The sequence below is a fragment of the Ptychodera flava genome, chromosome 12 (assembly GCF_041260155.1).
Source record: "Ptychodera flava strain L36383 chromosome 12, AS_Pfla_20210202, whole genome shotgun sequence".
Lineage (NCBI taxonomy): Eukaryota > Metazoa > Hemichordata > Enteropneusta > Ptychoderidae > Ptychodera > Ptychodera flava.
This window is the reverse complement of record NC_091939.1, coordinates 20,889,819-20,907,469: the sequence shown is the minus strand read 5'-3', so window position 1 is coordinate 20,907,469 and position 17,651 is coordinate 20,889,819. Positions and strand designations below refer to the sequence as shown.

Below are 17,651 nucleotides of genomic sequence, written 5' to 3'. Positions count from 1 at the left end.
TAAGAAAGCACTGTGACTTCACACAGCAAACACTATGATGAAATTCACAACCACTGACATTTTTCTGTTTTGTCGCATATTTAAAACCACTTCCCAGATACAAGAAAACTCAGCCTATCAACCAGTGGACCATGTTAAATGTTATGGTAACATATGCAGGTCACATCAGGGCAAATGACACCAGTCCAAGAGACCAGCAAATATAGAATGGACTTGCAGCCCCCTCATCTGAGCTTTAATACCAAGCAACTGTAGTTTTATGAAGTTACCATGGTTCCTTCATAGTAACAGCATTTACTTGACTGGCAAATGACTACTCACTGCAAGCAGGAACAGCAAAAATTATGGTTTTGAAAATGACAAAACAAAATAATAATTCTCAGCTCACAGTTACCAGAAATCTCAACCCAGTGATACACTTACATGACCAAAGATAAAGCAGTAGAGAGTGACTCCCATGGACCAAATGTCCAGTGGTTTGCCGTGATACTTCTCCTTGGTGTCTTGTAACGTTTCAGGCGGCATAAACGCCGGAGTGCCTGCAGAGTTGGACAACAGCGCGTCAACTCCATCAAACTCATCACTGACACCAAAATCAGCAATCTGAAAAAAAATCCGTATTTTAAATCTTTGTGACGAGTGCACAGCCTCAACAGACATTTGAGTGACAAGTCCTGAAGATGAGGTAAAATTTCATTATCAGATATATGAATTACAAATTCAATAGATTATTGCTAACAGTACTTTGAACCGGCACAAGGTCAAAGGTCAAAACTTTTCATCATGTGGAACAGGACAAGATAATCTCCCATAGAACTACTCCATGGGATACTCCAAAGCCCATGGAAGGAAAGTTTGACTCAACAATCTGATATCCATGAGCATAACAAGCAAAATTTTCTCATGAGATTGAAAAAAGTAATTACCTTAATGTGTCCGTCGTTCCCAAGGAGTAGATTAGACGGTTTAATATCACGGTGAATGATTCTCTGATAATGCACTGAAATGATAAAAATGCAGGGGAAAAAATCTGTCAAGTTGAATACGGGATGATAAAATCCATGCTCTTGGAAACTCCATTCTACGAATGCATCTGGACTACAGGTATCTTCACTACAAATCTCAATTTTATACAGTTGCAGCAAGCACTACGATAAGGCTTAAAGCCCCAATAGCTGCAAATATTTAATAAATCGATCTCAAAATATCCTTAGTATTCCAAGAGTTTTCTTTGAATAAGGCCCATTAGAGATTGAAAAAGTGTATAATACTGCTATGAGTGTCAAAGTGGCATGTAAAATTCAAAGGTTTTAACGTCATTTTAAATTTCCCGCCATTTTCAAAAACTCATCATATAACAGAGAAAATAAAAATTACAACAACAAAATGTTGGCCATCCTGTATTGTGCATTCAAGTAAATGGCATCATACTTGTTTCTGGTACGATAACGATGTGTATGTGCAGGAAATACTGTTTTTTGTATTTTCCTGTGAGGGTGCCATTTTATGGGTGCGGCACCCGTTTATTGTTAAGCCTGTTAAAACGTGCAGGCATGGTCCAAATCAGCGAGCAGTGATACTTCAATACACGTCGTTCAGTTAGCATATTTACACAAACTAACTTTGGTTTGAAAATAAAATCATAAAAATAATGCATAAAATTAGCAGCTATTGGGGCTTTAAGTATCTCTTTCGCTCATATTTAAAGACTCATCAGTCTAACAACACCATTGAAAAGTGGAGTTGTATAAATGTTTGGTTCTGAAAAGGTTTAGGCATAAGAAAAAAACAATTGTGTTGAAAAGAGTAGTAGCTGTAACTTTTGATGATTTTTTCACTACGTTTGTTTTTAATGTCAACAACAGTTTTTTGTTCTACTCCCCAAAAGCATGTTGAGATACACAGTATTCGGCTTGACCATTCAGCCTGTACATTTGTGGACTGCATTGTTATTGTCGATAAGTGAATTATGGTCTGGACTAGAATTCAAATGTAAACATTAATAGTGCATTCTACATGTATAGACGCTGTGTTCACAAGCTAAATAGAGGTATTTCAGCATGCTTTGGGGAGTAGAACAAAACTTGCAATTGATTTACAAAAAGAAAATAATAAAAAAATCCCAACAAGTTACAGTTACTGGGTCCTTTCAGGCATCAGGAATAGTTTTGGGCAACAAATGGTAGATGAATCCAAGGCCGTCTTCGAAACAAGCCATTTATATAAGTTACTTCATTCCAACTAATTTTCACCAATAAGCCCCACTGCAACATCTGGAGACACTGTTTCTATCACTATCTCTCCTGTGTTTTGGTACTGTACTAATTTGACTGTTGTGTATCACTATTTGCACACAAATTTACCCATAATAAGTTAATTTTCACCATTAACACTGTACTTGTAACACATTGTAGTGATGTAAACACAATTTTTTTTTCTCCCCAGTAGAGACCATGATAGATGTGCTTTCTGAAATAATGTTAGTTGTTAAAATGGAAAAACACAGTTTTACTACAATTCATTCCCAAACAATTTAAAAACAAGACGTTATATATAATCAAAAATCTTTCTGAAAGAAACAATGTCTGTAACTTTTGATAATATTTCAATTATATGTTGATAAATAAAGCAAGTCTGTTTTCTTCTTCTTCTCCCTAGTAGTACAATGTTGAAATATAAAATGTTTGCCCCGTGAACGTGATACATTGTGCAGAATATTCAATGTTATTGTGGGCAATTGATTTATAGTTGACACTATAATTCAATAGTTAACAATAACATTTGAAATCAGACTCAGTCATAATGGCTTGATTGACAAGTTGAAGACAGGACATTTCAACATGATTTTAGGAAGGGCACAGGATAACATACATGTATTTACAAACAGAGCAAAAATAGTGGAAAAACATCAAAAGTTCTAGCCAATGGAGCTTTTACTTGGAATTATGGGGTGGCCATTTTCTGTTGACCAGTGTTTTCATATCAACATTTTAAACTAAACATTTGAATTCAAATAAATTCTGTATTTCATATTATAAACAAATTCATGACAAAAGAGCCAGTCATTTAAATTATCTACTGGATATGCCAAACAACAGCAATTTAAAGATCATGTGTTTTATTTTTCTGACTGTACACAAAGTTTGGACCAGAAGACAGGCTGTTGACATTGGAACCTGAAATTGTCAGCAGTGTGCTGTTAAACTGCAGACACTTTTGCAAATGAATACATAATGCTGACCTTTTGTCTGATGTTCACCGTAAGATAGTTGTATCGATAATTCATAACTGACAAGTCACCCTCTCTCCACACTATGATTTATTTAAATTTCAAATAAAAAAATAACTCTTCCGAGGCACGATGCACTGAAGTTGCCTTTAAGGCAGAATGCGCCTCGGAGACAGATATTCAAACTCTCAAACTTTTACAATTCTTTTCTGATCTACCACTCGTGGGGTCTCATTTTAAAGCCCTTGGTGTAAGAAAAATTTTCACCATCTTAGTTTTCCAAAATTCGAAAATTTTATTTTCTCTATCGAGTTAACACAGAGACTGCAGCCATTTTGAATTTCAAACATCGGTAAATCTTGGATCATTTGTTTCTTAGTATCAAAATTTGTACAATGACTCCAATTTTTATTCTTGATTTTGAAAATGAACTGTTGAAAGATTCCTTGAGGAAAGTTTGAGCAAGGGTTTAAGTCTATTATTATTGAGGCGCATACTACCTTAAAAATCTACAAACAATACTGCGAGATGAGTATTCTTTTCGATATAGGGCAGATTGAAAATGATGAGCATGGAGATTGGCAGAGTCAAGAGTTGCCATGGGTGATACACCCTGGGGGAGAAATCCGAGGCACTTGAGCTGATTGCAACAGACTCATCCATCGATGTTTATATTTATCCTAGTTTTTCAGACGACAAAAGATTGCATCCCCATGGTTCAAGGGTTGTTGAACATAAAGATACCGTTTTGGAAACTACTTTGGAAATTGCTGCAGCAGTACATCTGCCCTAGTATGTCTGCCTTGCTACTACCAGGTGAAACTCAGTCTGGCTGGTAAAATGATCTAGAAACCATGACAACATTTGCTGGCTTATTATTACGGTACACTGGACTTTGTCAAAAAAAATATTGGATAAGATGAGCTGAATGTCAACAAGGATGTAAAAACATATTTATACTGGTTCTCTGAGAAATGAGTTAACCTTTGATTGCACAAACACAATTTCAAAATGGAACAAATGAATGACAGTCAATCATGACCAATTCTGCACAGCTTCAATTTCCAATACAGTTTTGAAATTTATATAGTATTTTACAAAATATCTTCATTGATGTGATTGATAATACTATCAGCTTGTTTCAAGATTCTCATTTTTTTCCCATTTTCCTTATCGTAACAGTATGCATTCTAAGCCACAGCAGGCTGAAGGGACAGATTTTGTTTCTATGGTAACTGGACATAAACAGCAGCTGGTTGCCATGGTTAAAGGTCTGAAGATTACTGAAGATTGTGACTGTATCTGCACGTTTGTTACTTAGAACCGTATCACAACTATATGAATGGGATTGTGCTCCCGGCAAGGAGTACCACAGGAGGGCCCAGATTCTTTACAACAGGAGACAGCAACGTAGAGAAGTCTTTGAGTTCATGCTGGGCAGAAGTAAACACTGTCCTCTCACTTTAAGGCACAATGATGAAAATCTTACTCCATACTTCATTCAAAAGGCAAATGAATCTTAAAGGAGCTAGGGGACAGTCAAGACAATTTTCTGTAACTCTTTTGTCTGAGAGGACCATTCAAGTCAAAACACCATCTGAAAGAAGACATTTTTTGACTTCCCTTGGCTCGAAGTTTTAAAAGATTAAAGCCATAATGAGCATGCTGTCATTGAGTGTTAAATTCCAATGACTTTACACAGATCTAGATTCATAACAACACTGTGACACTGAACCAATTCTTATTTTCCCACAGGAAGGAAAATATTCCAAAGATTGTGTCAGTCAAGAAAGGGGTGGAACTGTGTGGACTAGCCTCAAGGTTGTCTTCCTATACCGGTACATGCATGTTAATTTGTAACCTGTCAATACCAGGTTTTGGTACGATCCCATTGTTGTCAGAAGCGTTGTAGACTTTTCAATTGTTAACAGAGGGTACAAGGGTTAATTTCTGGTGGGCTCTTAAAGAAAAAAAAGCAATTCAACGGTGTCAAAGGTGTAGGAAATATATTTTATGTACTTTTTGTTACATTAGATCATGACTTACTTGTTAATAGTGTAAGAACTGAACTATTATGTGACTGGGTAAAGCCTTGCTCTGCAGAGGTGACCAAAAACCAACAGTACGTTAAATATACCATATGTACACTGTACTTACAATATTCGATGCCAAGTATGATATCCCTGAGGTAGAGTCTGGCTAGGTCTTCACTCAATGGATTTTCCGTTGGCACTTCCATAACAGCCCTGAATTGAAAAAAAAAATGAGGTCTTGTTACTACAATAGTCTTTTTGAACCCTGAGATTTGTGAACATCTACATTATACCATACATACTGGTAGAATTGATGCCCACAGTGTATAGATGTTCAACTTGTTAGCTGATGTTAAAAAAGTAAAACAGCAACTTTTGTTCATTATTTTGTATCAATCTTCTGTATCACAACTAATTTCTTATTCTATTCCTCTGACCATATTGGTTAGCACAGTATTAATACCCTTAATATTGTGCAGTTTGCAGGTATTAACAAAACCTACGCGATAATTAATTTACCCCTTCCTGGACCACAATGGACGAAAGGAAACTGCACAACATAAGGTACAAGGCAAAGCTGAGTACATTATGGACTGCAAAGTTTACTTGAGTCTATTATTGGCTGGCAGGGGATACATTATTGCAAATATTTTTGTAGTTATGGCAATGCCAGGAAATTTGTAGATGTAGGAAACATCTGGGAACATAAAACTGGATAATCAGATAAACTATCAGTCATAATCTGAGGGGATGATGTTACAAATTTCACTGGTATTGACAAAGCTGTATATAATTATTAGTAGTCCACACGTAAAGTCTGTGTTAAATACGTAATAATACATGTTTCACATTGAATGGTACCTTTTAGTAAGTGACATGCATACATACATGTAGTCATAGCATTCAAATACTGCACCATTTATAGTCTTTATTCAGAGTACCAGTAAGTGGATTTCAACATTATATTATTCTGTGAGATCAGACACATGCCTTTAAAAATGCCCTAAAATTATCAGTACTTGTACTGTAACTAAGAATCGACATCACCTGGGCAACAACGGTAAACAGTAAAGTATGCACAGATTGTACAGCCAAGTTGGTGCCGTTGACAATTGATGGACAAGTCACTTAGACTGTTCAAAGAAAATGTCTGTTTGCATTGCGGTATTCAAAGAGAGAAAGGTTTCTTGTCAACAGATACTCTTGCACAGAATGACAGCAACTGTCATATTATACAAACATTTTATTCTGTCACAAAAATTTTGCGATTAGCAATCTAAGTAATGAACAATCAAATTACTAGGAAATGACTGTGCCCGTGAAATGCCACTTATCCCCAGCATATGATACCTGCAAAAATTACATAGTTATAAAATTAAAATGACTAAATACGTGGATGTCAAACTTGCAATTGCAAAATTTTGCCTCAATAGGCAAGACCATACATTGCTTCTGTACAGCTGTGCAGTGAGGCAAACAATTAGCATATGCAAATCATGATGCACTGTGACATCACAGTTGTACAGATTTTCATTAGTTAGCAGAATCTTATCCTGGAACCTAAACTAAGGAAATCACCTGTGTGTACAGATGTTTAGAAACGGAGGAAGTGAAAATCTCCTTGTGTAGATACAAAAATTGAACAAATTTTAAACGGTCACAGTTGACCATATCAAGGGTATTAAACCTGATGGCTGCATTCAGAGATATGTGTGGCGGTTGGAAAGAGCATCTATCTGCGATGAGTCTTTTTAACCTGTTTAACCACAAATTTTGGTAAAATCCCATAAGTTCTCTGCAGTAAGATGGACTTCCACACAGAAAAATCGGGGTAATAGTTATAAGATCACAATTAAATTAAAGGTTTTTAGAGAACTCTGTGCTAGCTTTGAAGCAGAAACCGATATATTTGTACATTTGTCACGCGTAACATGCCACCAAAACATGCCTGTTTCTCACAATCCTGCTTTTGTTTTCATCTGTGTATTAGATCCTCGCACTTATTATAAATTTCGACATCTTGCTTACCCACTAGGCACAAGTTCAAAGACCATGTAGAGATTGTCTTCAGACGGATCATCTAAGACCTCAATCAGCTGGACCATGTTTGGGTGGTCCAGTTTCTTCAGTATTGCTATCTCTTGGTACACTCTCTCCAGGGGCGTCTTTGGTAAAGGTTTGCCATTTCTCTCAGGAGGGCGCCGCTCTGTTAGAACGATAAGGTAAATGATACACCGTCAATGGAGCCGGTACATTTTCTATATTATGCGCAATACGTGTTAAAATCTTGACCCAGTTTAAAAGTGCTAATGTGACAGAAATTGTGAAAATTGAGGTAATGTGTTACGTTTGAATTTAGGTCAATCTGCTTTCATACACAAAATTTTTACCATACAAAAGACAATTTTAATATTGAGAATGGTGAACTTTGCACACACTTACATCAACAAAGTAGCAATAGTATCGCTGACACTTTCTTTCCAAGTGAAAATGTCAAAGGCAAACATTAGAGTCATATATTCCTGCTTTCAACAGGCTATGTTCAAGGATGCGCCATGGGGAAAAATTTCCAAGAAAATTGCTTTTTTAGGCACACCGTATAAACCTTCAAGCCTTATAAACAGGATAGCCTCACATCTTGCACTTAGATGAAAAAGAGTTCACTACTCGGTAAAATGTTTCTTTCTCCCTTGATCTAGTTTACAATCTACAACTGTGTCTATCAAAGTAAGTGAAATTTGTTTCCTCTATTTTGAATATTGGTGTGAATTTTTACTTCCTTCCTGTAATATGAATTATGTTTACATGATACAAGACGAAAAAAAAATGCTGAGCTAGTATGAGACACTGTACAATATCTGCTTAATCACTTTCAGTATGTTATTACAAAAGAAACCTGAATGTGATACAGTGGCAGAGACAGTTTCACTGTAGTGCATTTCATACAATAATTTTTTTCTTGATGCAAAGATATCTCGAAATACAAAACGTAAAATCAGCTGTAAAGCTCACTCAAAGCTCGAAGACAATGTAACTGTATGCCATTACAACGGTGTTAAATCACCGATCTTGAAAGGCCCACCCAGCCAAACAATGACATGATATATGCCAGTGACTGTCACAGACGATGTATCTGTTGTAACGTTGCACTGCCTGGGACACAAACCTTCCTGGTACTTGTAAATCATTAAACATACTGGAAAGTCATGATTATTTCATTGCATGATAGTTCCAACATGGGCATGTAGAAAATTACATTAATTATAGAATCAACGATGATAAGTCACATTACATGTACATCACAAACACTAGGCCTGAACTTTTTCATCATAATATATTAAATTCGGTGTGACTGGGAATGATAGCTCTCTATCTCTCTTCGCATGTCAATCTAAAACAATTGTCACCACTCAAGAATTATTGATGGTGTACGTCCTCTCTGATCCCTGTATTCCGTCTAGTTGTACTTCTTTTATGTTTAAAATACTGATCAAATAAATGTACTACAGTATAGCAGTGTTTGTTGCACAATATCTTATAATTATGTTTGTAATAAACAGCAGCTGCGTTAAGTCCTGTTGCCATATATATATATATATATATATATATATATATATAATATATATATATATATATATATATATATATATTACTAAATTACTTCAAGTACAAAGTAATGATATCTGTTGCTAAGTTTCATGCATCCTGCAATCATCAGACAGACTTACTTATTTATAACGTTCTGCTTTAGCATCAAGCACTGTTATTTCCCGTGAGGACATCTGTATACTTTATATATATATATATATATATATATATATATATATATATATATATATATATATATATATATATATATATATATATATATATATATATATATATATATATATTATTATTATTATTATTATTATTATTATTACAGTGTGTGTTCGTGTATCTATCTGTAATGCTATCTGTCACACTTGAAAACGTGATGTGTACAAAAATCTAAAGTATTACAAATACGCAATAGTCTGTACGGCTAGCGTATCTTTCTTTTTGCAAATCTCCCAGTATAACAAGACATCTGATCAAAGACTTTTATCAACTTTAGAAAATGTCAGAGTTGAAGCGTTTCATTGAAATTCTTTTGTCTGGGATCTTAGCTTCTCGTCTGCATTCAGCATAATTGTCACATGTGGCATAAAACCACGGATCTTCTGATTATCCCTCATTACGAAAATGGGAGAAAGTTAGCATTTTGAGACTTTTCACAGCATAGATAAATGGAAATTCTAAAGCACTGAAATGCTCATTCAGATCTCTAGCACCTATTACATCTGATAAAAATCAGTCAATAAAAAATAACCTAATTTATACTGTATGACTTTACCTGCTGCTGCTGCTAATTGTACCGAAGTTGGGGGTTAGATTTTGTTTGGAAAAATTATTGCCAGATGATGATAGGATGTGATAAAACTTTTAATGTGTGACAGTTGATGATGACACACTCTGTGGGGTGTTCACTGGCCTTGAGACACTCAAACATGGGACTCTGTAACCAAGTGAGGAAACCTATGGTGCATATGGTACGTCTTTGGGTGTCGACTGTACTGTGAAAAACCTGAACTTAAAAGACAGATTGTGATGGACCAATGAAACAGTCTAAAATGAGACAAATTTTTAAATGCTACATTTGATGGACTTATACTATTTTACCCTTTCACCACCATGGTTTGACCCAAATCCATTGTTTTCTATGGTAAAGTTGGACCTGTATACAGGGAACTGGGGGTGAAAGGGTTAAGGCAGAATGGGCCTTATGGACAGATATTTGGATTCTCAAATTTTAAAATTCTTTTCTGATCTACGGCTTGTGGGGAGCTCATTTTAAAGCTCTTGGAGTTACAAAAATTTTCACTGTCATAGTTTTGCAAAGATTGAAATTTAAATTTTCCCTATAGACTTAACACAGGGATGGCAGCCATTTTGAATTTCAAATATCGAATAAATGTTTGGTAATTTGTTTCTCTTGTACCAAACTTTGCACAGTGACCCCGGATTTTTATTCTTGTTTTGGTTAGAGAATGGTTGAAAGTTTCATTGAGGAAAGTTTGAGCAAAAGTTTAAATCTTTCACGTTCCATGTGCACACTACCTTAAAGGCACAATTTATCAGTTTTTATGAGTCAACACAAATTTGTTTGATAGAACTTTCAAAGCAAAAGATTATGCCAAAACTTAGTTTGACTGGATTAGAGGGACAGAAATTTAGGATGAAACTGATATTATCACATTTTGCATATTTATGTCTCTCTGTGTGTAATCCTATTACCAATATGAGACCCTCACAGAGAGAACCGTGGATTTTTTGGTTCTCAGAAAGGTTGCCGCAAATTTTATGTTCATAGTTGCTTCTCTTTTATGTATTAGGACTTTGTGGTTGATGGTGCCGAAACGTTGGAAAAAAAGGGCAAGGTACTCAAATGGCCCAGTAAAGCATGAAAACTGCTCGTCGGAAGTTTTGCAGTGGACGTCCAGAGAACCTGACATAGCCACAGGTGGTACAGTGCAATCAGGTTTTAGAACCGGCTCTGAGGGTATTCCCACACAGTCAGAGAAAATAAACCATAAACGCTGTACTGTAATGACTTATAGTGAGATGGTAAACGCGATGAACGAACACACACACACACAGACACAATTACTGAATTTTTACTAGCACCCCGCTTCCATAAATTGACATTTTAAAATGACACTGCAATAAAAATACGCAGTCGTTTGACAAAGGAGCATCAACACACTGCACAGCCCTGCCCTTCTCAATGGAGGAAATCAAGGAAATGTTGGTGAGAGTTTAACAGCACCGAGGGAGATAAGGGAATGGTGTGATAAAATTAATGGATCCATGTTTATATTCACACTCTCAAATAATGTACTTTGAACATCCCCAGGATTATCTCCAAGCTAATATTCTTTACTATTCATCAAACTTTCCAATCGTCAAGCATCAAATTCTAGGTCCCAGTATGTTCGCTTAATATTTCATGCCATCTTATTTATCTATTTACAAATCATCCTTTCTGAGATATCACTCTTTTTTTATGACTCAAAGCTGGGCAAAAAAATTAATCTGACCTTTAGTCATAGATTGGTCACAAATTGGATCAAAATGAACTGATATCATTATGATGTGATGTGTAGAATTCACTGCCGACATCCCTCCGGGAAATGTCAAAGTCAATTTGTGAGTCGGACAAGCCACAAGCAATATCATACCAAACAGCAATCAAGACAACAATAACGACAGGAAACATCTACAGAAGTAAGAATTACGGTATAGCTTTTTCGTTATTGCTCCAACAAACGTAGTCATTAAGTTTTTCCCACAAGTTATATGCAAATATCACACAATAGATGTAAATGATTATATTATTTCAATTTACATATATTGTACCAATATCAATTTTCAGGCAAAAATCGATCAGTTTGGTTCACTTTATCTCCCATCCATTTTCTCTTAAATTGGTCCTAATTTGGGTGAAAACAATATGGTTTACCATTTGCAGGCAGTAAAAGAGGTGAGATTAAATGCTATGAAATAAGGTGTGTCTTCAACCTGGCAAACTTTAAACATTTACCAAGACATACGGATTTCAAGATTACAACAGATTTGTGAGGAAAGAAATATTTATTATTAATGAGAAGACATTCCTTTTTTCTAGCTTTAGCTTCATCGTATTAAGTTGCGAGAAAAACTTTGAGCATTTGTAACATGACAGTCGCAATCAATCTTTGAGATAGCCATTGTTTATAAAAGTTTAACAAGCATTACTGGTTTAAATTATCTGCTCAAAACATTATAAAATTAATGTGGTTTCCAAGCAGCCATCTGTTGCAGTCCGACATTCACACTAATTCAAAAACGTAGGCCAACACGACACAAATTCTGCTTCTTCTACTTTCTTTTGTTTATCGTATTTGTACAACTCGGGAGGACAACAGTTTTTACAAAATGTCTAACATTAGCATTCTCTGCATGAGGATACGATACGTACGTAGTGCCTAGTAAACACATTCATTTCGTGTGAAGCAGCATAATCAAATTTCTCTCAAATTGGGGAGTTTTCTTTTTATAGTAGCTGCACTGAAATTACCCGTCTGTAATCTACTGGCATTATTGCATGCATGTTCTCCCTCACTCTCCTTTTTTCATCAAATGTTCCGTGAATAATTGAAAGGAGATAATGACTAAAACACAAATGGATGGACATAAAGATGGCTGAGGGTAATATCAAATCGCTCACGCTATGTTTTGCTTAACAAGTAACACAAATTGGACATCAGTGTGCAATGTTCTGAGAATGTTGATAGACATGAAAATGAGCATTCACGCTTCTATTCTGCAGGGGTTTAGAAATGTACTATTTGCCACTGGTAAGAAGCACTGGTGTTCTTAAGGTAGTATGCGCCTCGGAAGTGAAAGACCTACACTTTTGTTCAAACATTCTGCAACAAACCAACTTCAATTTACTGGTATTTGAAATTTAAAATGGCCGCCATCCCCGTGTTAATTCTATGGGAAAAAGTTAAATTTTCGATTTTCACACAAATACGATCACGGTGAAAATTTTCCATGCCAAGAGCTTCTGAATGAGCTCACATGAGTGGTAGATGTACATCAGAAAAGTATTGTCAAAAATGTATACTTTGAATATAGGTCCCCATGGCACACTCTATCTTAAAAGCTTATAGTTGTATACATGTAAATAGATGGGAGTGCTTTTTTGTGGTTCATGTTGAACTGTTTAAACAATAAAAATATTGTCAAATGATAAACAGTAATGTGTCTGATTTGTCTTCATACATTTTTTAATGTTTTTGTATGTATACTAATCAGACCTTGGATACAAGCATATGCAGTTTCTCTGCAACACTGAAAGTGGCAGGAACTAGTTAGAAAAGCAACTTCTGAGCAGCCAAGTCTGTTTTTGGTCTCAAGACATCATTAATAAACATAAAACTGTCCGTGGGTGTTCTACGGTCTCACTCCCAATGCATGCAAAAGAGAAATCTGCACTTAGATGTGGCAGAACTTTTGGAGACCATTTTGCATCTACGCAAATTCAATCATAATCTACCTGTCAATCTGTAGGAAACTGCGTTAAAAGGGTTAAACCTGGGTTACAATTGTAGCTTTAGGGGTTCAAGTCGCCGCTGGGCAAAATCTTGTCATATTCATCAAGCTGCGTAACTGCCTGTCAATTATCAAGTTGTAAAAGAAAGGCAAATTTTAGGGTAGAGTGCTGTTCCAGGCACAGGCATTGTTGCTTGGCTGAGTAATGTCATCCTTCCAGATTGAATATTTGTAAACTCGTTTGTCAAATTCTGTTAAGATTGGTGGTTGCTGTTGGCACACCAATTTTTTGAATGGTTTAGTCTTTGTCTGTCGCTCAATGTCAACTTTTGTTTCATCTGTCCCCTCCATAGCCCTTAACCACAGACATCTCAATATATCAAGATGGTACCAGCTACTACCCACATACCTTGCATTTTCAAACAAGTTTATTTTACAATAGAAACTACAATGTTCGACATTGAGATATTTGGGAATTGAATGGGATAGACTTGTTGAAATTGTTGACATTGGAAGAGGTTTTTAAGTCCAAGGGTTGAGAGTTCCAAAGGATAGGAGCTGCCGAGGAAAATGGGAGGCGACCATAGGAAGTCTTGCAGATGGTTTTTTCACAAATTCTATGAGAAAATTGGCCCTCAAAATTTAAATATGCAAATATTCAAAATCGTTTGAAAAGCTCTGAATGCATTGATACTAAAGAGTTTTAGAGAAACAGGTGTCTGATCAAGAATGAGAAAATTTTCCCCGAGCATTTACATATGCAAATTTCATCATTATCTGCACAAATCTGAAGAAGTTTATGCAGCCAAGAGGTTGAATGGCAAATTCTTTGCTAGGTGAACAGGTAGAGTAGGTTAAGTTGCTGGTTCAAATCTGATAGAAAAAATGACTGAAGAAAATATCATTTGTAATGAGACAAGCAGTTTCTAACTTATTGATTACTGACCATTTTAAGCATGGTTACCTAATTTGCATATTTTTGAGACCAGCACACTACTGTAAAGCATACCTTTTTAACTGGCATCCTTTTTCTGACAATTAACAGCTACATGTAAGTCTGTCAATTTGCAACTTTACGATGCCACTTTTATCTTAATTTTTCCCTACATTTACTATACCGGTAGTTACGATGTTGTTTTAACTATATTAAAAAGCCTCTTCATTGCAATGAAAACCTGAAAAATGCAAAAAAAATTCATGCAGCTAATTCATAGAGTTTTACAGTAATTTGAACAAAGTCCAATTTACAGTCAAGGCAGCATCTTCACACAAAGAAGTCAGGTGATACTCGCAGTGGGTCTTGCAGTGGACTGACAGACAAATGTTTCTACTGTAAGTCTTTGCTGTTGACAGACAGACATAGACACAGATACACACATTCACACATACATACACACACACACACACACATATACTACATAATTAAATGACAGACACTGACTGTTGCCAATAGCTCCCAAAGCTACACAGTATAAATATGTATTGTACAATAGCTAATAAAACCAAAATGGCTTCTTCGAACTAGTTAATTTGTAGCACTGTCTTTTTTTCATGGTCAATGGTTAGCAAGACCTGCAAATTAATCTGTAAAGATACTGATCTATTCGATCAAAGCAACTTTAGTGTACATTTTGATCACTGTAATATTTTCTACAGTGGAAGAACAAAGGTTGTACCCGGTATGAGTCTTGTGGCCTTGAAAAAATCACAAAGAACATCCCCACATCAGCTGTGTGTCTGTCCTTCCTCTTTTTTAAAGAACTAGACAATACCGGTATGTTCCTATGAAAAAAACCCTGATCAGCTGACTGACTTTGAGTGCTTTTGAGAAAGGCAAACTTGAAAAAAAGACCTACACATGCCCAGAAGGCCTGTTAAGTAGATACACCACTTTTCTTGAAGTCTATTCTACCATTAAAAGATTAACACAGCTGGGATTCTCAAGTATTTTAAAGACTGCTTGAAGACATATCAGTGTTCCCCAGTTTTGCTACCAATAGGTAATTCTATTCTATCAGGTCTGTAATACTTCCACTTTTTAGAATACTTCCACTTTTTCAAACAATTTACGTGTAGGTTTGGTGGCATTCTCTTTCTGTGCGATGTATCACTTGTCTAGTGTTCTAGTACACAAAGACTATGGTTCTTTGTATCAACCACCTGCCAATTTATAATTTCCTTGACAAAGAATATGTACAATGGGTTGATTTTACTTTTTGTCATTGAGGTACAATCGGCCTCGGGGACGCGGACTCTCAAACTTTTACAATCCTTTTTGGATCTACCAGTTGCTGGGGCTCACTTTGAAGCTCATAGAGAAACTAAAATTTTCACATGCTTATTTTTATGCAAATCAAAAATTTATTTTTCTCCATAGACTAAAACACAGGGATGGCGGCCATTTTGAATTTCAAGAGTTGGTAAATGTTAGGTAATTTGTCTCTATTTATTTCATAAAAATCTATCCTGCCATTCTAAAGAGACACGTGTGGCATTCTTTGCATTCAATAAATATTTGACATGGCCAATCTCATTTCATGAGTTAAAGATTTTAACCTCATTGTTCACCATGTAATCAGTAAAGAAGCATACAAAAATAAACATTGCGACATCTGATTTTTTGAAAGAGATTTAAAAATATATTTAGCATTTTCTGTTGGCTGGTGGTTTGTCATGGAATTCAAAAAGTTGTCAAAATCTGTTGAGCGTAAGAGGTTCTACATTCAGAGATGAATGTGTACATTCAGAGATGAATGTGTGCCTTTCAGGGTAATTACAACGTTAGCAAACTCAAAACTTTGTGTGTAGTGAACTCACAGCTGTATCTCTGAATCAATGTAATGCAGGATTATTTTTCAGGTTTGAAATAATGGATAATGTGGCATTGTGTCGGTTGAATAAGGTTGTTTCTTGTATTAGAGACATGGCATTGCTTTCAACCAGTTGCCATGGCAACACATCTCGAGACGCTGTTGGCTATCAATATTCTCTTTCTTTTGATTTGGAGAAAGATGCTTTTCATGTCTTGAACTGAACCGGCAGAGATCTGACGTGTGGACAACACTCGCTTTCAAAGGATTCTCTCTTCATGGCACATGTCTTATTCTGTTGACTAAATACATCAAGAGCTGTGCGAAAATTGCAATAACTGGTGCGTCTTCCTGTGAAAATATCTCTAACAAAATTGTGACAGCAGGGTCTCTGTATAAACAGACGCACACAGATCGTCGAGTCTTACACTTCAGTGAAGGCTAAAAAATCTCTGTTGGTATCGCTTTAGTAATGGTGGATAATGAGAGGAAATTGGACACAGCAGAAGGGAAAGATCTGATGAAAACACAGTGTCACTTTGTCACAGTCCCAGTGCCCGCATAGGATTTTGTAGTGCTTTTTTGTGGTGTTGCGAGCCATGGGGCAGAAATTGAGTGGTGTGCCCAACATTTCCAAATTAGCCGAGCAAATAAGTGGACTTACTGAGAAAACCGCCCTTCCGAATAAGCTTCTTCTTTGACAAAATTTTCATTGCCTGTGTGGGAAATATAGAAAAACAGGTGAATGAATTAGAGATGAGAACCTTTTAACAAAATTATTTGAAGCCTCATGGTTTGTGTTGTGAAGCAAGTTGCAATTTGTTGGTAACTGTAACTATTGCCGAATGTTTCCATGTTTGTTTTTATAGTAACCATGGTTTCTTTGTTTATTCCTTTTATACAGCAAGAGGAAATACTTAGTAGCCAGGTTGTCAACACAACTCGGGTTGTCAACACAACTCAGGTTGTCAACACAATGCTGGTTGTCAATACAACTCTGGTTGTCAACACAACTCTGGTTGTCAACACAACTGGTGTATATATGAGATGTCTTGTAATTGTTTACAGTTGAATTTTCGTCTCAGAATAAAATACGATATCAATGCACCTCTCAGATATGTGCAATGTGTTGATGAGCCTAATAGAAATACAGTCAGTGCATGTTTCTATGAGCTTGTACTCAAATTGAATATGCGGATGACACACTGAATAAAAATTGTGAAAATTTAGTTGGGCCATACAAGTGTACTTTCCTGCCCAGCTAAGTTTGTGAAAGTACATGTTCTTAGGTAAATTGTATGTGGCAGACTATATTACGTATATGTGATCACCTCCTGAACACACATACAGGCAAATTCAAACATCAAACAGACATTGTGACTCTGAAATTCTGACACCAGGCTGTTTTTTCTAAGATTCTGCATACCAATGATCACTTTAAGTGCAAATGTTTATTATAAA

The 17,651-nt window shown here is 35.9% G+C and overlaps 1 protein-coding gene across 8 annotated transcripts in view; it reads right to left on the bottom strand.

The window, feature by feature from the left end:
- The window catches only part of LOC139145376 (calcium/calmodulin-dependent protein kinase kinase 2-like), a 118,194-nt gene that overhangs the window by 11,508 nt on the left and 89,035 nt on the right, over positions 1–17,651 (bottom strand). For all 8 annotated transcript variants that reach the window (XM_070716500.1, XM_070716497.1, XM_070716502.1 and 5 more), the window contains 5 exons: positions 16,855–16,906; positions 7,291–7,468; positions 5,387–5,475; positions 927–1,000; positions 424–603 (listed from right to left, as the gene is read on the bottom strand). In XM_070716500.1, the coding sequence (XP_070572601.1) occupies positions 424–603; positions 927–1,000; positions 5,387–5,475; positions 7,291–7,468; positions 16,855–16,906 (573 nt within the window). The remainder of the gene's footprint in view (positions 1–423; positions 604–926; positions 1,001–5,386; positions 5,476–7,290; positions 7,469–16,854; positions 16,907–17,651) is intronic.